This window comes from Cebus imitator, unplaced genomic scaffold (assembly GCF_001604975.1).
Source record: "Cebus imitator isolate Cc_AM_T3 unplaced genomic scaffold, Cebus_imitator-1.0 Scaffold376, whole genome shotgun sequence".
NCBI classification, from domain to species: Eukaryota; Metazoa; Chordata; class Mammalia; order Primates; family Cebidae; genus Cebus; species Cebus imitator.
The window spans coordinates 1,957,366-1,983,769 of NW_016107691.1; the positions used below are offsets into that span (position 1 = coordinate 1,957,366).

At 49.5% G+C, this 26,404-nt stretch overlaps 2 protein-coding genes across 2 annotated transcripts in view; one reads left to right on the top strand and one right to left on the bottom strand.

Annotated features, from left to right (window-relative positions):
• ZDHHC9 (zinc finger DHHC-type palmitoyltransferase 9) overlaps positions 1-2,039 on the top strand; it is a 39,997-nt gene extending 37,958 nt beyond the window's left edge. The window contains exon 11 of the mRNA XM_017507527.2: positions 1-2,039. This exon is cut by the window's left edge and continues 1,135 nt beyond it. The gene's annotated coding sequence lies outside the window, so the exon portion shown is untranslated.
• An 8,145-nt stretch (positions 2,040-10,184) lies between these two features.
• SASH3 (SAM and SH3 domain containing 3) lies at positions 10,185-25,532 on the bottom strand. The gene is made up of 8 exons (XM_017507529.1): positions 25,279-25,532; positions 17,600-17,695; positions 17,093-17,239; positions 14,252-14,393; positions 12,860-13,008; positions 12,504-12,713; positions 12,201-12,351; positions 10,185-11,724 (listed from the first exon to the last, which is right to left on the bottom strand). The coding sequence occupies exons 1-8, from the start codon at positions 25,333-25,335 to the stop codon at positions 11,534-11,536; spliced, it is 1,143 nt and encodes a 380-aa protein (XP_017363018.1). The 5' UTR covers positions 25,336-25,532; the 3' UTR covers positions 10,185-11,533.
• Positions 25,533-26,404: the final 872 nt, after the last annotated feature.

Genomic DNA, 26,404 nt, shown 5'->3' on the forward strand with positions numbered 1-26,404 from the left:
AAAAAAAAAAAAAAAAAAAGGCTAATCAGTTCTTCCATTAAGCCTCGGCTGAGTGAGGGAAAGCCCAGCACTGCTGCCCTCTCGGGTAACCCACTCCAAGGCCTCGGCCCACCTCCGGCTATGGTAACCACACTGGGGCTTCCTCCAAGCCCCACTCTTCCAGCACTTCCACCGGCAGAGTCCCAGAGCCACTTCACCCTGGGGGTGGGCTGTGGCCCCCCAGTCAGCTCTGCTCAGGACCTGCTCTATTTCAGGGAAGAAGATTTATGTATTATATGTGGCTATATTTCCTAGAGCACCTGTGTTTTTCTCTTTCTAAGCCAGGGTCCTGTCTGTATGACATATGGGGTGGGGAGTATAAACCAGAACTTTTCATCTGTTCGAAGGTGATTAAACTGTGTCTAATGCAAACTTCTTGCCTCCTCCTTCCCCCTTCCATTTCAAGAATGTGTTTGTGTGTAGGGTGGGGGTGGGGGTTGGAAGGGGTTGCTTGTTACTCCCCAAACTTCCATTAACCAGGGCACCCTTGGGTTGGAGAGGTAGTTCCCACACTCTCCATTGATCTATACTACATTCTGGCCTGAAGCTTAGCTTATTCTGGACTACGAAGAAAGAACTTTCAAGGAAACACAGTGTGAACAAGATCAGAAAGTTAGAAGGATTATATTTACTTAAGAGAAGAAGCTCTATGTTAGGATATTATTTTGAAGCAGATGTATGTCTTTAATCAGCCTTGGTTATTAAAGCAGGCTTATCGTGGCCTCCCCTTGGAAATATTTGATCAGTGGTCTTTTACAAGTGATGGTATATATTTCTTTTTAGATGGTGTATTATCAAGACTCCTTGTCAATTCCCATCTCATACTTCCCAATTAATCGGAATTAATGAAATTTGGCTGCTCCCAGACTTTTTTCCATGACTTTCTATTTTCCTTGTAGCAGGATTTAAGTTGAGCATTCCTGAGAGAGAGGTTGGAAGAGAGATGGGGAGAGGCTGACTCAGATCCCTCTCCTATCTGCTTCTACCCTCCTATTCTTTTTCTGGTTCTCTCAGTTTTTTTCTTGAAGTTATGAAGCCAAACCTGGAGAGTTTGGAAGTTGTTAGGTTTTCCCAGGTAACCTGGCACTCATATGAACCCCATTTTAGTAAGTACTCAGCCCGTCTCCTCTCCTGGGCTCAGATGAATCTCTCTCCTCCCTCACCTTACCTCAACTGCTCCTGAGGACCCTTAGGTCAGACAGAGAAGCTTTCTCTTTCTGATGGGAAGGGTCAGAGTGGAAATCTCTTATCTCTAGTGTGAAGTGATTTTTTTTTAAGTTTCCGCTTCTTCGTACTCCCGCCCTCTTTCTTTTCCCTCGTAAATCTTCTGTATTTAAGACGTTGGCCTGAAGATCTGTCCCATTCATACCATGCACCAGCCGGGACTGTCCCTATCTGATCAGACGGGAGATTAAAGAATCAATCTTTCCAGGGGAAAAGGGCCTTAAATTGTTTAGTCTTTTCAATGGCTGACACCGTCTCCAACTCTCCCCTTCTTCCCTCTTCCTCGAGCTTCCTATGCACCCCACTTTCCCAGTCCAGGATGGTTGGCACTGATCCCAAACCTCTGTGGACAGGTGGAAATTGGCTGTATTGAGCCATTTCTTCATGTCCATTCGGCTCCAAGGCCTTCCTGGCCCGAGCTGAGATCATCGTCCCCTCCTTTGCTTTTTCCCCCAGGAGTGAGTTTGGGTTAGAGGTGGATTCTGATTCTGTAGCAGCTAAATTCCGTTCTCCCTGTCCTGACCATCCTGCCTTTACCCCTAAACCCCCTTTCCTACTGACCAAATCTCTTTACCTTGTTGGAGAAAAAAGTATTTTGTTTTTAAATCTATTTTCTAACTTAAATGCAATTTAATATGTAAATCTCTGCACTTTTGTGTGAGCCTACAAATGTGTATGTGTTGGGGGTTTTTCACTCTCTGGTATTTCTTAATAAAGAAATCTTTCTTTTGGGGGGAAGCCAGTTAATGAAGGAGCCTTGAATGGTTTTAGAAATACAGGGCTGTCTGTTTCTTTGTGCTTCTGCCTCATTTCTTTACTTTTGCCTAGTGTGAGTGATTGGCCTCCCTCCCCCACCTTTTGACCCCCTTCCTCTGAGAGGGCCCCCAACTTAGTGGGGAGAGAGAAGGACCTGTCCTATATCTGGTACCCCTCTGGGACCACTTGGATCAGCTCAAGTGGTAACCCAGCAACTCAGCCCCCTCCCCTCTCCCCGTGGCCTGTCCCTGTTAGTCCTTTTCTTCCAGTTCAGTTCATTTTATACTCCTGAGGCTGGGGCCAGGCCAGGGAAAATCACCAAGGGAGCACAGTAAACGGTTTTTAAAAAATGATAATTCGTTCTCATGCCTTGGTGCTACTAAAGAAGAGTCATGTTCCCAGTAATTCAAAAAGCATTTGTGTCAGTTTGGAGAATACATTCTAGGAATTTCTTGCTGTTCTTGGTGATAGGCTTTAGAAACTGTCAAAGGCTACAAATCTGAATATCATTCATTTTAAAAGATGCAAGTCCAGCTCACAAAAAAAGACAAATCATTATGAACTTTATGTTTGGGATTAATATGAAAGGGCAGTGGGAGTTTTACAAATCTATGTCTGTAAAACTTTCAATGTTCTATACGTTAATGTAGGTGGAAAACACTGGTAGAATTAGCTAGACCTAATTATTTTACAAATGAACACAAAATGTTTTTACAGTTTTAATATATACACTGAATTTCCAGGAAGGCAACAACTGCGGAGAAGTTGTTGGGGAAGAGGATATTTTGTTTTGTCTAAAACTTTACTAAGAGTTACTTACAACTTTTGCAAATCATGTCACTGATGACAGTGCCATTCATGGGTGTTTAAGTTGCCAATATAACATACCCATATGAGTCTTCATTTATAGAGGTTGCTTTCACAGTGAGTTTACATATAGGCAGAAGCATCTCACTACTCTCTTATATGCTTTAGTGTAGTCTTGCCTTAGGTATTTGTATATTGAACTACATATCCTATTACAAATTACTTTCCTTTTATTTCTTCTTTATAGTATAATTAGTATATAGCTATTTTTGAAATTATGTGCAAAAGCAGGTCATATTCACTATAAAGTTCATTTCAGGGTGGCAAAGGATGTGTTAAAAATGCTACATATACCAAGGGAGTGCCAGGGCTGCTTTCTAACTCTTAACATTTGGAAATCTTAGAGAGAAAATAAACATCCTCTTCCCCTCACACCCTTAATGTGCTTTTAAAAAATTTAAAGCTCATTATTGAAAATTGGAGAAGTACAGAATAGTAAGATTTCAAAAAATCACCTATAACTTCATCACCAAGATGGAATAACCACCATTAATGTTTTGTGCATTTCTTGGTAGTCTTTTTTTCTGTGCACATGTTTTTTTAAAAATAACTGGAATTCAACTATAAATATAGTTTTGTAAACCTTCTTTTTTAACCTAGTATTTTCCACACCATTATAAATTATTTGAACATTCTTCTTTTGTTTTTGAGGCAGGGTTTCACTCTGTCACCCATGCTGAGGTACAGTGGTGCGATCTCAGCTCACTGCAACCTCCGCCTCCCAGGCTTAAGCAATCCTCCTGCCTCAGCCTCTCAAGTAGCTGGGACTATAGGCACATGTCACCACAGCTGGCTAATTTTTTGTATTTTTTGTAGAGATGGGGTTTCGCCATTTCACCCAGGCTGGTCTCAAACTCCTGACCTCAAATCCGCTTACCTGGATGTCCTAAGTTGTTGGGATTACAGGTGTGAGCCACTGCTCCCAGCAGAAAATACTTCTTAATGACTTTGTAGCACGTACATAACCCTCCTAATGTCAGACATTTAAGAGTTTCCAATTTTTCATTATTACAAATAATGATGTGATAAACTTCCTTAAATATGGGTATATCTGTGATTATTTTTTTTAGGATAGATTCCTGGAAGTGAAATTATTGAGTCAAAGGGAATGCTCTTTTAAAAGCTCTTGATAAATACGGCCAAATTGCTTTACTGAAAGGCTGTCCCCCTTGATTTTGCCAGCAGTACATTAGAGAAGACTCTAGTCAACCCATCTCATTTAAACCTTTGAAAATTTTACTTGAGATGGAGTCTTGTTTTGTCACCTAGCCTGGAGTGCAGCGGCGTGATCTCAGCTCACTGTATTCTCCGCCTCCCAGGTTCAAGCGATTCTCCTGCCTCAGCCTCCTGAGTAGCTGGGACTACAGGCATGCGCCACCACACCTGGCTAATTTTTGTATTTTTAGTGGAGATGGGGTTTTGCCATGTCGGCCAGGCTGTTCTCCAACTCCTGACCTCAAGTGATCTGCCCACCTTGGCCTCCCAAAGTGCTGGGATTACAGGTCCGACCTAAACCTTTGGTAATTTGATAGTTGTAAACTTATATCTTAGTGTTAGTTTATATTTCTTTAGTTAATAGTGAAGTTAAACATTTTCTGTACCTCTCCTCTGCCTTAGGTTAATTACCATTTGTATTACTTCTGTGAATTGTCTGTCCAAATCTTTTGTTTATTTTTCTTCTGGTGCTAAGGGGTTTTCTGATTGATTAATAAATTAGAACTTAGAGCTCACACTTCACCATGGGCCGGGAAATGACAGGCGCTTGATCTGGAAGTTGCTTTACAACTCTAGAACCCAGAGTGGAATTACCTCCCTGACATTCCAAGCCCTTCACTCTCTTCACGCCCCCTCCCCCGCCTGCCTTCTCACTGCTGTTTCTGCCAGCCCCTGCCCATCTTCAGCTGTTTAACTGTTCCAACTTGGTTAAAAGGGTTGGAGTTTTGTGTCCAAATAGGAGACATGATTATTTGTCATAAAACGCAGATTCTGTTGAACAACACAGCTTAAGGGGACATATTGATCTTGTAGTCTATGCTTTTCTCTCTCTCTTTCTCCCTCAAATTAAGTACTGTAACTTACCCAAGGTCACATAGAGAGTCACTGGTAGAGCCAAGACCAGAACTCAGATGTACTGGCTCCCAGTCTAGAGAGTTTTCTGGCATAACCCACTGGTCCTCTGTCAAGCAGGCATAGACAGATAAAAGAGTTGGAATAACTGCACATGACACTTGAATGAAATGAAGCTTTCATTTATTTAACATTCAGTAAATACTTGGTGAAGACTGACTGTGTGCTAGGGTTAACTTCAGGAGAAATTGCATTACCAACCCTCGTAAGCTGAGGAACAGCAGTGATTTTTTTGGATTATTTGCCATTTTGAATGAATAGTACTGATAAGCTCTCCATTTTCAGCATACAGAGGACTGACTATACATAGTCGGGCTGATATGAGAATGGTTGTTGGGTTTTTGTTTTAAACTGAACTCTCTTAAGTCTCTCTCCAGACCCCTGCATTTAGGTTGAACTGATGGTGTTTCTTTAGCACAGAAAGTCAGGAAGTTGCCTTGCTAGGTTCCCACAGTCAAATTGGCTGTCCCTTTGTGAGGGCCATTGCTCTGGGCTCTTTCTGACGCTATCCCTGGCAGGTCCCAGAGGCAATGGTATACAAATGCTATATTGGTCACTGTGAAGTTATAGGAAAAGGTGAAGCCTACATATCAAGTGCTATAGAATTCCATTTATTTAGATCCTTCCTGGAGGAGGAGTCTTGGCTGAGTCTAGAGGGGAGGCAGTTCCTTCCCACTTGATTGTGTTGTTGGCTGAATAATATGTAATATGGTCCAGGTTGTGTGAGAAGCTATGGCAGCCTCTATTGTGAAGGAGAGGTGGGAGAGCCACTTCTTTTCCCTAGTGGGAAACCTCATACCTTTTCCTGAATTTCCTGACTTGGGAGGGGGGAAGGTGTTGGGCCTTGTTGAGACGATGGTGATCAGTGCCTGTTTTTCCCGTAAGAAACCTCGTTTAGCTTTTGTTTTAATGTCCTTGGTCTCTCATGGCCCACCCGTGGGTGGGGAGCTCTGTGAGTAAGAAATTAGAAGCTGACTCATAGGGACTGGGGCCTCAGTGCCATGTGTCAGATCACAGTGCCGTAGGGTTTGGGATTTAGGAGAGGGAATTTGCGGAGGCCTTTGGGGGGCTGATCAAAACCTGCTTGAGTGGTCTAAGGTGAGGCTGTGAGATACTGAGGCAGCAGGTGAGAGAGGACATGGTTCAGCCGGACTGTACCAGTGCCTCCAGCTGCTTCTCCTGATAGGAAGAAGGTAGCTCTAACTCTGAACTGGTGAGGAGCTGGCTAGGTTCAACTCTTTCTTCTGAAATCTGGTCTTTATTCTCTTCTTTCTACCAACCCCTAGATGTCCAAGTGAGTTCCCTAAAGGAAGTCTAATGCCAGGGGCCGATTATCTTGCTGTGGATTGGGCAGAGCCAGGGCTGCCCCAGGCTCCTCAGGTGGTCTTTTTTCATCACCAGCCTCTCTGGGCACCAGAGCTGGCACGCTGTATCCCTTAATCCCAACACCTCCTGGTGTTGGACATCAGTGGTCTCTGGGATATGACAGGTCCGAACATCAGTCAGTCTTCAGACAACATGGGCTTTGTGCCCAGTATTAAGCTCAGTACCCTGAAAGTTACAAAAAAAGTCAAGTAGCTGCCATTTAACGTCACTATGTGCTAGGAACTTTGTACGAGTTATCTGATTGATTTCTCTCATGACCCCCAAGAGGTAGGCATTATTAGATCATTATTCCTGTTCCACAGAAAAGAAATGTATATGTATGTAATTTACCTAATGTCATATAACTAGTAAGTGGTATAGCAAGAGTTTGAAAACACTTTAGTTGAACTCCAAGGCTTTTTGCTCTTGGTCACTCCATTGTACTCACTGGGGGTCAAAGGTCAGATGGGCCTTGAAAGGAGTGAAATGGAGGTAGCAGAATGGAGCAAATCAAGGCAGCCAGACACACTATCACTCCTTGAGCATGTATTTTGTGCTGGACACTGTGCAAAGTACTTTACGCTAGTACATTAAAACTTCATAACAGCCCCATGGGGCTAATGCTAGTATTCCTACGTTATTGTTGTGGGAATGGAGGCTCAAGGAGGTTATGTGGCTTGTCTAAGGTGACCCAGCTAGGAAGTGACACAGCCAAGACTTGAACTAAGGTAGTCCTGAAGCTGCTAAGTGCTAGGGCTTACCTACCCAAGAGAAGCTGCTATTGGCTTCCCCTAGGCCCTGGAGAGGCCCATGGGCAGAGGAAGAGCCTGCCTCATCAACCTCTTAGACCAGCCTGTCCCCCACCTTCCAAGGGGAGTGAGCTAGAGGCTACAGCTCCCTGAGCCACTGACCTCCCAGGCTGGGGTGGGTGTATATGGTCTCCAGCTGTGTAGGGTTAGCCTCTTGTACCCTAGACCTTGGTTGCTGGGTTCAGGGCACCACTTGGCATCTTCTAGAAGTGCATGGGTCAGGACAAGAGGTGCCAGCAGCCCTGCCTGGAGGAGGAGCTTTGGGCCCTGTGGCCCTGCTCAGCACTGCCTTTCTTGCCCCTTGGGCCCTGGCCTGTTCTACATTCCCTTGATGCCCCGCCTCACCTGCCCCTCCCAAAATCCTGTGATCCTTGTGGTCCTTGCACAGCTAAGGACCTACCTCAAGCCTGTAATCATCCTATACACCAAACTGCGCCTGATTTCCGAGACACACCCCCACCCCTGAGCTGCCTCTGCCCAGGGAAGGGGAGGATTTCCAAACATCATGTTCCCAGGCATTCCTCTCTTTCTGATATTTTCCTTTCCCCAGCTTAGAGCAATAGTGATTACATAGGAGTTTTAAAAGGTTTAGGAATCGGCCGGGCGCGGTGGCTCAAGCCTGTAATCCCAGCACTTTGGGAGGCCGAGGCGGGTGGATCACGAGGTCAAGAGATCGAGACCATCCTGGTCAACACGGTGAAACCCCGTCTCTACTAAAAATACAAAACATTAGCCGGGCATGGTGGCGCGTGCCTGTAATCCCAGCTACTCAGGAAGCTGAGGCAGGAGAATCGCCTGAACCCAGGAGGCGGAGGTTGCGGTGAGCCGAGATCGCGCCATTGCACTCCAGCCTGGGTAACAAGAGCGAAACTCTGTCCCCCCCCAAAAAAAAAGGTTTAGGAATCTCTTCTGATAGGCACACCCTGGTATGTATGGATTTTGAGCACTTTGGGCATTATTCACCTCTCATCCTTCCAGAACTGGTGTCAAAAGGCAGCAGGATAATGATTTTGTTGCTGCTGTCCCATATTGGAGGCCAGAGGCATGGTCCCTATTTATTTGTTAATTTAGTTTTATTTTTTAAAAATTGAAATGCAGTTTCCTTTTTTTATAGACATAAAAATAATACTTTTGAAATGCAAATAAAATAAGAATGTAGACAGTTAGCATTTTTTTCCTTCACTCCCCTAGTCCCATCCCATGGCCCTCACAAGATCACCAGTAGTAGTCATTTGGTACGGATCTTCATAGTCTTTATTCTATGTATGTGTTCTCCTCCTCTAAAATAAAAATGGAGTCATCCTATTAATAATGTTTTAGGATTTGCTTTTCCCCTTGCTATAATGCAAATTTGTTTTACAACTAAAATGTTTATACACTATTTGTGTAATTTTCAAATTTAAAATTAAAGAAGGCTGGGTGCAGTGGCTCACACCTGTAATCTCACCACTTTGGGAGGCTGAGGTAGCAGGATCGCTTGAGCCCAGGAGTTTGAGACCAGCCTGGGCAACTGGGCGACATAATGACACCCCGTCTCTACAAAAACTAAACGAAAATTAGGTGGATGTGGTGGCACATGCCTGTAGTCCCAGATAACTTAGGAAGCTGAGGTGGGAGAATCGCTTGAACCCAGGAGTTCGAGGCTGCAGTGAGCCATGATCATGCCACTGTACTGCAGCCTGGGCAACAGAGCAAGACCCTGTCTCTAGAAAAATAAATAAAATCAAAGAGTAAAAAAGCACGAAGATTTTCCTTATGTCATTAAATATTTTTTCTACAACATCATGTGTCATGGCTGTGTGGTGTATGAACAAACCATAAAGCATTTAATTCCCCATTTGCATTGCTTTCAATTTTTTACTGCTACAGACAGAGCTGCTGTGAATATCTTTGTCCATAAGTCTTTGTGCACTTATGTGGCTGTTTCTGCACTTATGTGGCTGATTAAATTCTAGAAGGGAAATGGCTGGGTCAGAGGGTCAGCTTGCCCTCCAAAGTGCCCAGGACCTTTGAATGCTTGTTGGACGAGGCCTTTGGAGAAGCAGTGTAGCATAGGAGTTAAGAATATGGGCTCTGAAGTCAGGCAGACTCCTGCTCTGCTACTTTCTAGTCAACTTCTTCAACCTCCCCAACCCTCAGTCTCCTCCTCTGTAAACTGGGATGGTGAGGGCGCCTGCCTCAGGGGGACACTGTGAAGATGACATGAGATGCTATATGTAAAGTGCCCAGTGCCTGGCACAAGTGGATGTGCTTCCTAAATGACTGCAATTATTCAGTGCCCATTGGGGCTTTGAGGCTGTTAGGGCTCTTGTATCTTTGGTAAGGATCATGCTTGCAGTTTCCTGGCATCCCCAGTCACTAAGGGCGGTGGGATGAACGCAGCTGAGAACAAGCCCTGGAAATCGAGTGGCCTTGTCCTCACTCTGGTGGCAGCTCTCCCTCCAGTAACCCCCTTCCCTAATGCCCAATGCAGTTAATTCTGGCAGAAACAGAAAGGAAACTGGGGGTCTTTGTCTCTATCCCACCTCCCAAGAGATGTTACTGCTTTAGTGGGCACAGGGTGGGGGCCAGGAAGAGGTGCTCTCAGAGGAAAGGCCATGTTGACCCCAAATCTCCCCCTCTTAGACCCTGGATAGCTCCCCAGTGCGGGCCCTTCTTCACAGGGGTGAAGGTTTTCAAGGGTCCTGTTAAAATGAACAGTTATTGGATGAGGGAAGTAGCCATTCCTTCCTGTGCCTCTTGGACCTCAGCAAAGCCTGTGCCATGGGAGCCTGAGACTTGTTCTGAGGAGGGCTAGTTGGAGGGAAGGGCAGAGCCAGCTAGGGTTTCAGACTGGCGCTTTAGGTCAGCAGAGTCAAGGGCAGTGAACATTTAAGGGAAGGGAAAGATGGCCCTGAAAGGACAATGAGGGACAATTTGCTGATACCAGCTTTGAAGGAGACCGGTCGCCCCTCCCCACATCCCTCTCCCCATAGAAAAGATAACCGGAGACAGTAGTTTAGTTCTACCCATGTTTATTGCTACCAACTGGTCTCCCTCCACCCTCATATTTACACCCAACCCCTTCCCCAAAGCTAGCTTTTACCAAAGTTCCTGGTAGGAGGTCAAGAAATGTGTCCACTTAGCCAGCAGTTCTAGATGTAGTGGACACTGTTTGCCCCCAGGCTGGTTGGGCACCAGGGACGCGTTACTCTGGGGATTCAGGGCACAGACTTGGTACCGGGGTCAAGGGAGGCCCCCACTCACAGATACTCTCCTTTCCTCCTGGGGCTCAGTGTACACCAAAACCTTCAGAAAGCAAAGTTGGAGTAGTGGACCCCCAATGTTAAGTTTAGTGCTCTCTTTGCTCGTGAGGACCCACACAAGTGGCCAACTCTGGACCCAGATCCTCAGCTGGCTTCTGAGAGGCAATTCTGTCCTTGGAAACCAGGCCTGACCACCTGCGATTAGCCTTCCCTTCCAGGGATGGAAGGGGAGGGTGCATATCGTAGGAGGTTTGGGCATTGTTTTAAGCTGGGGGAAGTTGCAGCTGTCCTGAGTTACACGAGGAAGGATAAAGTGGGTGAGCACAAGGAGCCATTTCACTTGAAAGATCGAGGCCCCTCTGGTCCCCTCGATAAGCCCCACTGGTGTCCCGGGCCACAGGTGACAGGAGAATAGACGTTTAATGTCACAGAATGTCAGAGCCGGCAAGGCCTTCAGTGATCACCCGTTTTAATCCCAACCAGTCCTAAGCCTAGAAAGAGGAAGCCACTTGGTTCAAGTCTCATAGGATTTGGTGGTCAAACCTCTAAGAAAGCCAAGGAGAAGGAAACTGGGTATGGTACCAGTGAATTTCTTCAGTCCTTACTTAGGGAAACTGGATTTACCCATGGTCAGTTCGGGTTCTCTTAAATGGCCAGCTTCCCCAGGGTTTTGAGACTGACCTGAAACGTTGACTTGGCCCCCTTTTCAGGAACAGTGCAACAGGGGTAGGTGGTGTGGGGGCAAGGAGGATTTGGGGGCCTTGGTGGTGAGGGACATGGGCAGGGTCTCCCAGTGCCCCGCTTGCTGTGGCTGTGGCCGTGGTGGGGGAGCAGTTGGTGCCAGGAGGGGCTGCGCTGTCAGTCGCTGGTGGAGGGTGGGGCTCAGGCAGGTGGGATGTGCCCTTGGGTGACTCCCCAGCCACTCTAGCTGAGACTAGAACCTGCAGGGCCCTGGCCTGGCCTCTGCGGCCCTAAGCATCCCTGGGGAAGCAGGGCCAGGCTCAGTGCCAGTCCTCTGGGCCTGGGCCGCCATGGGCAGCTGGGCCCCCTCCTGCAGCCTTTGCAGCTGGAGCCCAGCCTTGGCCTATTGCTAACACCACCTCAAGGTGCCCCGGCCAGGGAGAGGCCCTGCAGCTGCTCCTCAGTGCCTGCCAGCTCCGCCTCATCACGCCCGCTCTCTGAGCCCTCATAGCAGCCAGAGTCGCGAGGGATGTCCACCTTGGGGTCGGACACTGTGTGTGCCACTGGCTCCTGGCTGCTCTCGGCGCCCTCTTCTGCCTCCTCGCTGCCAGCTGCCAGGAAGGAGAGAGGAAGACAGAATAAGGGGGTGGGGGTAAGGACCTTGAGAAGTGCATCATAGGCAGTCTCTCCCTGTGGGCACCTGCCACCAACCTTCCTCTCTCCTCACCACTTCCGGCTTAGAAGTCGGTGGGAGCTGTTTCCAGGCCAGCTCTGCAGCCCAGGAGCTCACACTTCTTTAGCACCACTAAGCTGGAGCCAGGCAGTGGGCCTGAATCCTGGCTCTGTAATTTATCTGCTTTGAGGCCTCAAGTAAGGCTTTGCCTTCTTTGGCCTTAGGGTCCCCTTTGACCCAAAAGGGGTTGGGCCCAATCATCCCTGCAACTCCTTTCTCCCACACACCTTCCCTGAAATTCTAATTCAAGTGGAAAGTGCGGTCCTAGGGCAGAGTGTGGACCGGGGCAAGCCTCCCCTCCCTGGAATGCTGGCGGGCACACACCCTTGCCAGGCTGTTCCTAAAGCCACTCACTGTCATAGTCCAGCAGCAGCTCAGCGGCCGTGAGCAGCTTGGCCCGGTGCTGCGGGTCCATGATGTTGAGCTCATTGAGATGTGTTTCTCGCAGCTCTTTGAAGTCCTCCAGTGTCTGGTAGCCATTGAGCAAGAGGGTGGATGTGTGCTCCTGTGGGCAGAGGCAGGCCACTGGCACAGCTGCTTACCAGCCGCCCTTGCCAAGGCCCTCCCCAACTACGCATAGTTGTCATTTCCTGATCCCCATCCCTGGGACAATTGTGCCTCCCTGATACTAGGTGCTAGTGAGGTCCAAGCTCAAACCTCCAGGCCGATGCGCTCCAGCAGCTCATGCAGGGTCTTAGGCTTGGGTCTCTTGCCCTTGCTCTGTCGGCGGCTGGGGCGGGCAGGCTCTACGGCCTCCTCGGGCAGCACATCCACATAGATGAATTTGAAAGAGCCCAGCTTGCCATTGAGTAGGCCCTGCCACGTGCCCACAGGTGGCTTTTCAATGATCTGGATCACATCGCCTTTCTGTGGGGGGAGAGGAGAGAAGGGAGCAGGGGACAGAGGAGGTGGGAGTCTTGGACTCCACTGACACTGTCATAGTCTGGTTCAGTACAGCTTCCTTTTTGGGTGCAGCCTGCCAGGCTCCAGAGAAGCCCAGATGCTGACCTTACCTGCAGTTTCAGTGAGTCGTGGTCATAGGGGCTGGGAGTGAAGTCGGTGTGGACTCGTGCCCGGCCACAGAAGGGCCCTGTGTACCCGGGGGCAGGTGGTTTCTCCCCGAAGCTGCCAGAGCCTGGGCTGGGGCTGCAGAGCTCACTGCCTGCAGGAGATGGGGCAGGGAAGAGGCTCACCTTTGTCCCAGGACAGCTGAGACAGTGCCTAGCAGGTGCCTTCCAGGGGGTCTGCCTAGAAATCCCAAGGGCATACACTGGGAAGGCACCTGGGCTCTGGCAAGCCTTACACTGCAGAAGGGATTCTGAGCCACCCCCTTGGCTACCCTGCAGGAGCACAGCTTCACCTCTGGGGCCTCGGTCTTGAAAAGAGTTGACAACAGGAGGAGAAACGGCTCACTGACCAAAGAATGGGCAAATTAGGAGGGCCTCCAGAGACCAACTGGGCCAACACCCCAATGAACAGATGAGAAAATCTGAGGTCACACAGACCAAGTGAACTGCTCAAGGCCTCTCATTTTATAATTGGCAGCACTGAGTCAGTCCATTAGACTCCATGTTCCCTGACTCCCGCTCCAATGCTCCCTCCACCCAGGAAGCTACCTGCTGCATTAATATTTGACTTTCCCTGCTTAATAACTCAATGTTTAGTTACAATGTCACATAGAAACTCAGCTGGGCGCCTTCTCCTTGGGAAGAGCAGAGTAGTGGGCATTGTGAATGATTTTCAGTGGGGGGCAGGGAAGTGTCGGTGGAGCCAAAGAGCAGGAAACTTGGAATGGGCCTGAGGGCCGAGAAAGGCAATGCTGAGTGGGGCTACGGGACCCAAAGCCCCTTCCTGGAGGAGTTCCCTGCTGGCACCTCTTGTCCTGCCCCATGGACCTCTAGAGGATACCGAGTGATGCCCTGAGCCCAGCAACCATGGTTTAGGGTCAAGAGGCTGACTCTTCACAGCTGGAGACCTCATACGCCACCCCAGCTTGGGGCATCAGAGGCCCAGGGAGCTGTAACCTCTAGCTCCCCTTGGAAGGGTGGGGACAGGCTGGTCCAAGAGGGTGACTGAGACTTCCTCTGCCTGTGGGCCCCTCCAGGGCCTGGGGACAGCAAGTGAAAGTTCCTCTATGGTACATCTGAGCTCAAGACTGGGTCACCTTGGGCAAGTCACTTAACCTCCCTAAGACTCTTTCCACATCAGTAAAGCAGGGATAATAGTACTGGCCCCATGAGGTTGTTGAGAAGATTTAATGTGAAGGGGGCTGGGAATGTTCCCAGCAGGCAAACAGTAAGCATTCATTTATCTTACCCCACTCCCAGATAGCCCGCCACCAGCACAGGCTGTAACCCAGTCCTTTCCTCTCGATTCAGCAGGTGTCCCCCGCATCCCTTACTCACCTGTTGACGCCTGGCAGCTGAGTGCTGGAAGTTCACGTTCCTCTTCCTCAGAAAAGGCCAGCGCCATCTTCTCAGGGCCAGGGCTGTCCAGGCTGCAGTCTGGAGATGTCGGGGAGGCAGAGCCCTCCTCCGGAGTGTCTCCCTGCAGGGAGGGAAGGAGGCAAGCCCTAAGAGCCTCGCTGAGGTGTGCATGAAGCCAAGGAAACGGGCCTGGGCTTGGTGAAGACCTGGGGGCTGCCTCAAACCCCAGCTCTGCCACTCACAGGCTAAATGGCACTCTCTGAGCCCTAGTTCTGCCTTTTGTAAAAATGAGAGTGACAGTCCTTGCCCCGCTTACCTTGAAACATAATGAGGTTCAACTGGGGTGTCGTGTAGATGTGCTTTTGTCAGCCTCAAGTGCCGATGTACATACAGAAAAGACAACAGTGGCACAACCTGGGCTAGCCATTGCTACCACATAGTTGGGTAGACAGGGGCGCTGGGGAGGAAACTACTTTTGCCTGTGCTTCTGTGTGCCAGGCCTGCCTGCCATTTCACTGAGTCCTCACAGTGACACCTGAGGGTAAGTGGTATTGTCGGCCTGAGTTTACAAATGAGGAGTAAGGCCCAAGTGTTACTTAGTACTCATTCGTAAACTCAGGCCAAAGGAACTCAGGTTCAAGGCCCAAGGGAAACCACAAACAAGATGGCCAGACTCCAGAGCTACCCCACCTCACCACACCTCAGTGAGGTGATAACTGTTTTTGTTTGTTTGTTTGTTTTTGAGATGGAGTTTTGTTCTGTCACCCAGGCTGGAGTGCAGTGGCGTAATCTCAGCTCACTGCAGCATCTGCCTTTAGGGTTCCAGTGATTCTCCTGCCTCAGGCTCCCAGGTAGCTGGGATTACAGGCGCACGCCACCATGCCTGGCTAATTTTTGTATTTTTAGTAGAGACAGGGTTTCACCATGCTAGCCAAGCTGGCCTCGAACTCCTGATCTCAGGCGATCCGCCTGCCTCAGCCTCGCAAAGTGCTGGGATTACAGGCATGAGCCACTGTGCCTGGCGAGGTGATAACTGTTTAACAGCTGGCCCCCCGATGAGTTGCCAGTTCCTGTGTTGTAAATACCCCCCCACCACGGCCAATGCCAAGCTACCATTTTGATGCCACTGGATGTGTTGTCTGAAATGAGGGCGATGCTATTTCCACCAGGAAGTTGCTATGGATGCAAGTAACCTCAACAACACTGATAAGAGTAAAAGGTAGTGCAAGAATTAGGAAGTGATGAGTTTTGAAGATTTGCTGTGTTATTTTTGTTCTTTTTTACAAAATTTTATTTTTATTTATTTATTTACTTATTTAGAGACAGGGTCTTGCTATGTTGCCCAGGCTCTGTACTCTTACTGGGCTCGAGCAATCATCTTGCCTCGTCCTCCCAAGTAGCTGGGATTACAGGTGTATACCACCACACCCAGTGTACCTTTTTTTTTCCCCCCAAAAAAATTATTTACCAAATTGTAAGTTCTATAATTTGATTTTTAATAACGGTTGTGTTTAACAACTGGCTTGCAAAATTCCTGACAGTTTGACCAGTTGTTCTCGTGAGCTGGTATAAGTCAGTACGCGCCAACTCTAGCATACCACTGCCTTTTAGAGCCGTGACACCCCAGACTCACTGTGTGATTTAAGCTGCTTGGGCCATGCCTGCCCCACAGCTGTCTGTGCCACCTTTCCTTCCTGGGCTGAAGATAGTCTTCTCTGTTTTCTCTCTCTCTCTCTCTCTCTTTTTGAGATGGAGTTTTGCTCTTGTCACCCAGGCTGCAGTGCAATGGCACGATCTTGGCTCACTGCAACATCCACCTCCCAGGTTCAAGTGATTCTCCTGTGTCAGCCTCCCAAGTAGCTGGGATTACAGGCACCGGCCACTGTGCCTGGCTAATTTTTTTGTATTTTTAGTAGAGACAGGGTTTCGCCATGTTGACCAGGCTGGTCTTGAACTCCTGGCCTCAGGTGATCCACCCGCCTTGGCCTCCCAAAGTGCTGGGATTACAGGTGTGAGCCACCACGCCCAACCTGTTTTCTCTTATAAGGATCCTATGAGAGAAAATAGGCCTAGGCCTCCCCAATCCCAGGGGCTAGTTCCAAAGCAAAGCTTTGAGGGATGGATTGCCTCAGGCCATCTCATCATTTTTCCAGCTGCCTCTGTCCCAGGCCCGTCTCCTCAAGAAGCATCTGTTGCCCAGACTTTTTTTCTTCCTCTTTTTTTTTTTTTGAGACAGTTTTGCTTTGTTGCCCAGGCTGGAATGCAGTGGTGCAATCTCAGCTCACTGCAACCTCTGCCTCCCAGATNAGACAGTTTTGCTCTGTTGCCCAGGCTGGAATGCAGTGGTGCAATCTCAGCTCACTGCAACCTCTGCCTCCCAGATTCTCCTGCCTCAGTCTCCCGAGTAGCTGGAATTACAGGCATGTGCCACCGCACCCGGCTAATCTTTGTAATGTTACTAGAGATAGGGTTTTGCCATGTTGGCTGGGCTAGTCTCAAACTTCTGACCTCAAATGATCGGCACCAGCCTCCCAAAGTGCTGGGTTTACAGGCATGAGCCACCATGCCCAGCTCTGTTGGCCAGACTTGAATCCCTTCTGAAACTCCACCCCTTCCCCAGCCAGCCTCCTCCCACCTCGAGACTGTTCCTGGCTGCCTGTCCAAGGCTGCAAGTGAGTTTTCCTTCCCATGTGACCTTCCTTTTTGCATCGAATAGGACCTTCGGGTCTGAGTAGTGGCTATTGAGGTAGTTATGCTCACATTCTGCCAGAGCTGTCCCCGGCCCCCAGACACCCCCTCCCCTGCATCCCCAGGCCTCACCATCTCTTCTGACAGGGCCTTCACCATCATCTTGCCTGTCTTCCTGTTCATGGTTCGGGAAATCACTGCCCTCCACTTCTTCCCCAGCTTTTTGCCACTCTTCCCAGCATCCTCTGGGGTGGGGACACCTGAGTCATCTTCTGGAATCTGTGACAATAAAAGAGGCGATCCAGGGACCCTAGTGGTCCTGCCTGGGTCCGGGACTTGAGGCACACAAGGCCTTTTGGTCACAGCAGAAGCTGGAGGGGGTGGAGTTGAAATTCCCCCATCCCTTCCCCTCTTAGCTCCAGCCATGTCCTCAGCCCTATAAATTGATAAATAGTTTGCTATTTAATTTGTAATTGAAAGGAATGCAGGGGAGTTCTTAGTATGGGGAGAGGTGGGCCATCTGTGTTAAAGGGGACTTTGCCCCAACAATTCTATCTCCTCTTCACCCTCCTCCCTCCCACCCCCACTCCCCTGCCCAGGGCCTGCAGCCAGATCCCCCAAGAACACCCTGAAACTCACGTTCTCATCCAGATTAAACTCCTTCTCGCTCACCACGGGGGAGCTGGGTTTGGATTTGGCAAAATCCTTGAAGCTGCTGGAGCGCTGAAGGGAGAGCTGGAAAAATCATGGGCATTGTAATCAGTGAGCTAAATGGCTCTCCAAGGGCCTACATACATGCTCGCGTCCCCCGCCACCCTGCCATGCAACAGCCACAGCCCAAGGCTGGCAGAGCCACATTACCCTGAGAGCCCAGGGTAATGGTCCTCGATATTCTTGGAGCTCCTTGGCCTCATCCCATTCTTCACCCCAGCCCTGGCCACAGACCAAGCTCCTGACCTCAAGAGCTTCACAGATCAATCGTGCCTCAGACTTAGCCTGAAATTCCACCAGTTCCTCAAGTTTGGTCTCCAGAATCCTGAAGCGAAAGACTACAAGAGTCAAGTAAACGCGTATCTACCACTAGAGACACCTCAGTATGCACAAGTGCATCGCCAGGTGTGTAACTGAGCAAATCTCTCCCAAAACCCATGGCTCTGGCCTCCACGTCTTGGGTGTGCTTGGAGCCAGGCCCCCAGTCACAGTGATAGGAACAAACACACGGGGGTCTCCAGCCTGATGAATTTGTGTCCCAAGAAGAGTAAGACAATCCGACTAGAAGCCAGCAAGACCTGGCATGACACTTTCTGGAAAACCACAGTAGAGGCTTGCTCACAGAAGAGGCCCACAGATTTAGGACACACGTGACTGGGGCTAATTTGGTGGAAGAAAGACACCATTTTCTCTTTTTTCCCAGCTTTTAATCTTAGCCACTGATGTGGTGAGCTGGCAACCATGACGTTTGCCTGTGTTTGGACTTTTAGGCATGACCTATTATTTGTGGTTTGTGTTGATGAGGTGGTTTTTAGGATATGAGCTTTTTTTTTTTTTTGAGACGAAGCCTCACACTGTCACTAGGGCCAGAGTGAAATGGCACAATCTTGGCACACTGCAACTTCCGCCTCACAGGCTCTAGGGATTCTCTTGCCTCGGCCTCCTGAGTAGCTGGGATTATAGGCATGAGCCACCACACCTGGCTAATTTTTTTTTTTTTTCAGTAGAGACAGGGTTTCACCATGTTGCCCAGGCTGGCCTCCAACTTGTGACCTCAGGGAATCCACCCACCTTGGCCTCCCAAAGTGCTGGGATTACAAGCGTGAGCCACCATGCCTGGCCAAGCTTTCTTAAATGTATATGCATGCACATAGCAAGATAGCAGCCAGAAACCAGGGCAAGGCAGGTAACAGGGGCGGGCCCTCGACACAAGAGGTTGAGGCTGAGCCTGTACCAAGATAAACAGTCGAGACCAGAAGATACACACAGGAACCAGGGTTCACAGATGGCCAGACAGATAAAATAGGATAGACTGCAGACACCCAAGATAAGGGCTTGAGGAACTGAAGCCCCAAACCCACACAACACTGAAGGTTTCACATCCTCTTTCCTAATAAAGGGGTTGTGTGTCCAGTGACAAACTCCCAGGGCAAGGGCAATATCACCTGCTCCCCACTAACACACATATAATTGGGCCAAATTCCTGGGGACTGCAGTGTAGCAGTTTAGCACTCTTGGTGGGTCTTGACCAAAGCCAAGTCAGCAATCGGGGGTCAGGGGTCACACATTCCTAAAAGTCACAGCGAAGTAGTTGATGAGAAACTAGGTCACTGGTCAGGCCAAGCAGATGCTAGCACGATCAGGCCCTCATGAGGGGGTGCCTGCAACCTCAGTCAGAAAGCCTCCTCTGTATTGCCCTGGCGAGCTGAAAAGGAGGCTGTAAGTGGGTGTGGGGAGCAGGCATGACCATGGGGTGACCACTTGGGTTCCTCTGCATCTTCTCCATCTTCCTTTCTTGGTTGTCTCCTCCCACTATTCTTTTTTCTTTTTCTCCCTTTCCTTCCTTTTCTATCTACCTTCCATTTATTTTCTCCTCTTACATGGCTAGGATGCAGCTGCCTGGGTAACTTCCTCCTCTTACTGCATGGAAAAGAGGGAACAGAGAGAGGGTGAGCATCAGGCTGGCCTGGGCCCAAGGAAGGCAGGCTGGGCTGCTATTTATAGGCCGATGGGGCCTATTGTGGCCTTCTCTCCACCAACCCTCAGCCCAATCTGCAGACCAGGAGGCTAAGAGTCGCCCCTGAAACCCTAGGGACTGGTGAGGCTGGAAAGCAAGCAGGAGGGCCGGAAGTCGGCTTTGTTGGAGAAGAGTAAACTCACTGCCTGCCTGCCCTCTAATTGCAGCTCTTTCCCAAGGCCTTTTCCTGTCATTAATCTGCAGTCTGGGGGCTGGGAGGAGAGACCTTTGGCTCCCAGGCCTTGTGTGAGGGTCCCTCTGTCCCAGTTTTAGTCCAAAGCGGGAGGAGATAATCACAAAGGATTACAGAGATGGTGCTGGGGCTTGGGTCCAGTTGGCCACTCTCAGCCCAGGGAGATGGAAAGGACAAACACAGTGTTCTTTGGGTGATTGAGTCTCAGGACCCTCTAGGGTGGCATTTTGCCAAGCCTACCTCTAACCTCAGGGACAGCCCCAAATATCTTGACTGCCTTTCAGGGACAGATGACCCCACTCAGGGTTGAGTTGAAATCTTTGAGCCTGGCTGGGTTTTCTGCTGGCTTCCCTTCGGAGCGAGGACTTCCTGGGAGTCATGCCTGACGGGGGAGGTGGTACCATATACTGTTGGCCCCCTTTTCACTTCATGGCTCAGGGGAATGTGTGGGTCTCTTGGAAAGAGCTACATTTCAAATGTATATTACATTTGAAATTTATATTGAAATATATTGTTGAGTATATCTCAATATTTCAATATTGTATGTTACATTTGAAATATATATTGAAAATATATTGTTGAGTATATTTCAATATGTATTTCAAATCTAATATACAATATATTTGAAATGTAAGGCCACTAAAGAGTATATATACACCACATGGTTCCCCCTGTATAATTACAGTTCAAAGCCTGGCAGAGCTCACCTATGCTGTTGGCAGTCAGGACGGTGGTCACCGTGGGAGAAAGGGGGCGTGTAGTGAATGGCATGGGCATGAGGCAAGCTTTCTCAGTACTCTCACGTTGCCGAGCATGGGCATGAGGCAAGCTTTCTCAGCACTCTCACGTTGCCGAGTTCAACTCTGGGATGTGTGACCTCCAGCAAGTGACCGAACCTCTCTGAAGCTCACTTCACATCAGGGCAAGGGTTCCCATCTTGGTTCTGCCACTAACTGACTGCATAAAGCTGGGTATGTTTCTTAACTTCTCTAGGCTTCTGTTTCCTCTTTAGTTAAAGACAAAAGTACCGACCTCATCTGGCTGTTGTGAGGATGAAATGAGCTAGTACGCATATAAGTTCTTGGAACATTGTCTGACACAGCAGTCCCTCGCGGAATGTCGGTTTATGTTTACTCTTTCCTACGACCCACCTCCAGCCTCTTACCCTGGGCATTTCCCCGCTGGAATACTCTGCCCTTCTCTCTGTTGGCTGTAGCTTCTCCCCCTTCCAATTTAAGTGGAAAAATCGCAAATGCCCATCATCTGTATAATGGGTAAATTAATTGTGGCAGAGTCACACAAAAGAATAGTACCCAGGAATGAGAAAGTACAACTGTTCCCAACAATATGAATGAGTGTCACAAATTTACGGTTGAGTAAAGGGGCTGGCCACCAAAGAGTATGTATACACGATATGGTTCCCCCTGTAAGTTCAGAGCCTGGCAGAGTTCACCTATGCTGTTGGCAGTCATGACAGTGATTGCCCTGGGGGAAAGGGGGCATGTAGTAACTGGAAGGGACATGAGGGAAGCTTCTAGACTTCTGAGAGTGTTCTGTTTCTTGATCTAGGTGCTGTCTACATGGGGTGTTCACATTACTGAAACTCATTGGCTGGCGCAATTATGATTTATCCACTTCTCTGTATGGATACTATACTTCTATAGAAAGATTTTCCAATTCCAGCTTAAAAGGCAGCATCCATATAGAAACCACGCCCCGATCAACTCCTCAGAGGTACACACCGCCCCAGCCCGCATCCTTTTCTCTTGCTTCCTGAGCAAACTTGGCTTTTTCCCCAGGGGTCTCCTGAGCCACACCCTCTGCTCCTTCAGGGTACCGGCCCTGCCTCTGTGTGTGTGTGACTCCAGTAATGAGGGGCAAAACACTTCCCGCATGCCCGACACCCTGCCAAGTGCTTCATGTGTGCCAGCTCACTCCAGCTTCATCACAACCTCGCATCGTATTCACACTTCGATGCAGACACCAAGATGCAGCATGAAGTGCCCTAGGCAGGATGACACAGCTGGTCTGGGGAAGAGCAAGCATCCAAACCCGGAGCTCATGCTGTTGCTCCACCTCACCAGTGTAGAAGTTAGCAGTGGATTGACTGCAGCGCTGACTGCATGCAGGTGGTTTTTGAACAGAGCTCCCAGGAAAACAGGTGAGAGTGCAGAGGGGGAAGGGCTCAGACGGGATTTTGTGGAGGAGGTGCATTTGAGCTGGGCCATGCAGGGGAGGCAGGATTTCTCCAGGCGGAGCTCCGAAGGGTTTGAACAGGAATGAAAGTTAGACACATTGAGAGTGTGGTGATGGGATGGTGGATGGTGGAGTAGAAAACGCTATGGAAGGCTCTTGCCAGCCAGGCCAAGGACATGTATCCCGTGGGCAGTGAGGAGCCACTGAAAATACAAAGTGCATGCTGGTGGGGCGTGGGGGTCATGCTAGAGGTGTGCCGTAGGAAAGGAGTGATGGAGAAAGAAGGAATGTGGTGGAGTAGGAGCCTCCTTAGGGGAAGCAAGTCCAGGAAAATCCCCTCTCCACTTCCTATACCTCAATACTGGCCTTTGGATGAAATGAGATCAAAGGGCATGCAGAGCAAGAACTCGAAGGAAGTGAAAGTCTCCAAAGTGCAGCTAAGGGGTCTGTCTTCCAACCCTGGGGCCTCTCCAATCCTTCATGATCCATGGGAGATGCCATGTCCTGGCCCTACCATTCTAGAGGGCCCTCCCACTCCTCTGCTCAGGTGGCTGAGAAGGTCACTCATTCCACAGCTATCTGGGTCTGCCCAACGGAGCTCTCCTGCTGATGGGTTGAGTCTTTTATGCTCATCAGACTCTTCTAGCGCCTTTGAGATCAACAGGCGGGTCAAGAGAGTGGAGAGAGAGAAGGGATCAAGACTCTGGAGTCAGACAAATCTTGGCTTGGATCCCTGCTCGGCAGCTTCCTAGCTGTGTGACCTTCAGCAAGTTGCTTCACCTCTGTGAGCCTTAGGTGTCAAATAGGGATAATGACAATATCTGCCCCTACCTCACCAGGTTGTCATTGGGAGTGAACAAGCTAAGAGATGCACAGCACTGTGCCTGGCATCCCATGAGCCCTCACTCAGTGGTGGCTCTTAATGCTATTAGGTCTTGTGTTCTCCGCGCCAGAACTGGGGCTATGGCTCGTTCTTTTTCGAAGTATCTCCCCATCCCCACCCATGCCTACAGGAGGCACCCCCTTTTGTGCACACGCATACATGCGACAGGGTACTCTCACATCTATTTTGGGTGAGCTCTACAACCTCTTGAGGGGACAGATGAAGAGTTATCCTCCTTTACAGAGGCAAGGAAACTGAGGCCCAAACGAAGTCAATGAGCTGTCCAAGGTCCTACAGCTAGAACATGGTAGGATTCCAGCTCAGCTTTCTTGACCCCTGCCTGGTACATTCTCCATTGGCAGGCCCAGGAGGAGAAGAAAGGGCAGGAGAGAGAGGCCTCTCTTGCCTTTCTGCCTTCCTCTCCACCATGTTATCTCAGTCTTCGAGAGGAAGGGACTAGCAGTGATGGAGCCGGCCTGCTGCCTCTGGGCCTGGGGAAGATTCTCTGTGCCTTCTGGAAGCTTGGCTTTTCAGATGGCATTTCCACAGTCTGGGGCTAGCAGAATGTGTGGAGGCAAGCTCATCCCAGCTCTGGAGTCTGGCATCAGCTCTGACAGGGGTTGGGGTGGGGTTTGCCCAGACTACGCTCCCCTAAAGGACCCCCTAAAGGACATGGGCCTCAGAGAGCCACTTATCTTGCTTCTCCTGGGAGAGGCCTGGGGAAATGCCAGAGGCTCACCTGCCTACTAAACACAGAATTTGGGTAATTGAAGCTGGGAAAGAAAAAGGGGACTTCTGGCTTCTGTGTGCCCCTGGGCACGTCCTGCTGATGTGGCACAGGGTCCCATTGTCAGAGTGTCAGCTCTTTTTCACATTATCCTCCAGCTCAGCGCCCCTGTGGTTTGGGGCCTAGCGGTGTCTATAGAGCAGTCTCTGTTTCTCACCCCCACCAGCCAGAGAGCAAGGGGAAGTGGCCCTGCTCGCCTAAAAGTGGCAGCCAATGGCAGGCCTGCTGGGCCAAGAGCCATGCAGGGTTTGGATGAGGATGACATAGCCAGTATGAAGATTCATGAACCTCCCCCCTCCCCCGCCCACCACCACTGCAACCTTAGAGAAGCAGCTGGGGTGGGGAGAATACAGCCGGAAGTGGCCTGAGAACTGGGGCAGGATGCACACCCCAGTGCTCCGAGTCTCAATCTTTCAGCTGCCTTGGCCTCCATCTCTGAACTGCTCCCCTGGCAAGGCTCTTCGCCATAGGTCATCTGGGCTGAGCTCCAGGGAAAGCTGGGGGGGGGGGATAGCCTGGGCCTCTTGGACCTAGCTCGGGCCTGCTTTGGGACCGTCCTAGCATCACACTGGATGTGCAGGATATGCTTGCTGATTGCCTGGGAGAATCCTTCAATCGAATTAAAGAATTAAGTCTAGAAATCCTCAAATCCAACCAAAGAAATCTGGAAATCCTCAAATCCAACCACAAAATCCTAAATCTGGCAGAGCTTCAGGGAATCTTCCAGTCCAGCCTCTGCCCCAGGAGGATGAACACCTCAGCCATCTATGGCAGCTGCTTTTCCTCCCAGCCTTTAAAATCCTCGCTCCTCCGCCTTCACTCCTACTCACCACCTCAGCTTCATTTCTTATTCCCTACCCAGGAAGAATCTGCATGCCCCCTGCATCCCACTGTACTTCTGGACTCCTTTTTCCCCAAGCCTGGAATGGCCTCAGGCCCCATCTCCAGGTTGGCTCCATCTCGGGTGGGGCTGGGGAGCTACCACAGAACTGAGCCAAGTGGGCAGGGTCTGAGCCACGGCCAAAGTGGAGACGGGGGGTGGGGGGGTGGTCCTATAAGCATCATGGCTCCAAGCTGGGCAGCCCAGCGGGGCCCTTTGAGTGAGATGGCTCCTGAGAGGCCATGGCTGGGGCAGAAGTGGCGGCAGGACCAGCGTAGAGGAGAGAGATTTAAGTATAGGCTTAGGGTTCAGCCTGAGCATTGTATTTTGTCATTCTCAAATTCTGGTCTAAGATTCTGGCCCCTAATTTTAGATCTTTTTTCCCATCCTTGTAGGGTTGAATTGCATGACTCTAGACTTCTAAGGATTTATTCTGTAACTCTGTTGCTTCAGAATTTTAAGTGTCTCTTCTGTACATTGGTTACTCTTGTAACCTTTGGGTCCCTGTCCCTTTGCCCTCTAGGTGAGTGGCTCTCACCTACAGACTCAGATATGGCCTTTGACTCTTCCCACTTCCAAGAGTCTTGGAGGGGATGGGTCAAGAGAGCAGAGGAGGAAAGGAAGATGTGAGTTCCCAAAGATGCTCCTCACCTTTTTCTTCTGAGTGGGCTCCTTCTCGTTGGCATTGGAGGGCTTGCGGCGCAGCATGATCCTTCACCCTGGGAGGCTCCGTCTCTGCTCTCCTAGGTGTCAAGATGCAGAGGACTCTTGCTCAGCCTTGCCAGTACTGCCCGGGGACACGGCATGAACTGAGCCTTCAGCTGCCACTCTGACTGCTGCAGTGGCAGCTTGGGGGTGCGGGCCATGGACACCCGGCGGGAGCAGCATACAGGAAGCCCTGCCACGTGACTTGCTCTTACAGCAATCGCAGCCCCTGCCGGCCCCTAGGGAGGAAGGAAGTCCAAGCTTCAGTCTCCAGAGATTCTAATGCAGACGGCTCTTGGGTTGAACAGTCAGAGAAAGTCCCTACTTTGTTGTCTCATGTCAATCATCATCAGTCCTTCTGCTCCATCTTCCCAGAGATGGACAATCAAACTCAACATTATATGGCCTACCCAAGCCCTTTATCTCACTGACCAGACTCCAGAAACCAGAAATTGAACCATCTGTCTGCCTGTTGGATCAATGCTCCTGGTCAACTTACATCGTCAAGGTCATCATTGCCATCACTACCATTACCATCACCCCTGTGACCATCACCACTGTTACCATTACTCCTCTCTATAGCCATCACCGTACAGCCATCAGGCCTGCAGCCATCCCTGCTGCCATCAGCACACTTGCAGCCATTGTCCTCACCTCTACAGTTGACATCCCTCAGCCATGTATTCAGCCGGCTGAATACAGTATCTTTAAGATTTTCTCATGCTATGAAATATTCTTCAACGACATGATTTATAACGGCTGCTGAACATCTCATTGTGTGGATGTGCCATGCTTATTTCACCAAGCCCCTGCTGATGAACTTGGGTTGGCTTAAATTATTCATTGAACATACTTTTGGTAAATATTCACATCCATAGTTTTTTCTTTTCTTTTTTTTGTTTTTGTTTTTTTTTAGACAGGGTCTCACACTGAAGAGCAGTGGCGTGATCTTGGCTCATAGCAACCTTTGCCTCCCCAGTTCAAGTGATTCTCCTGCCTCAGCCTCTCAAGTAGCTAGGACTACAGGCATGCGCCACCACTCCCAGCTAATTTTTGTATTTTTTTTTTTTTT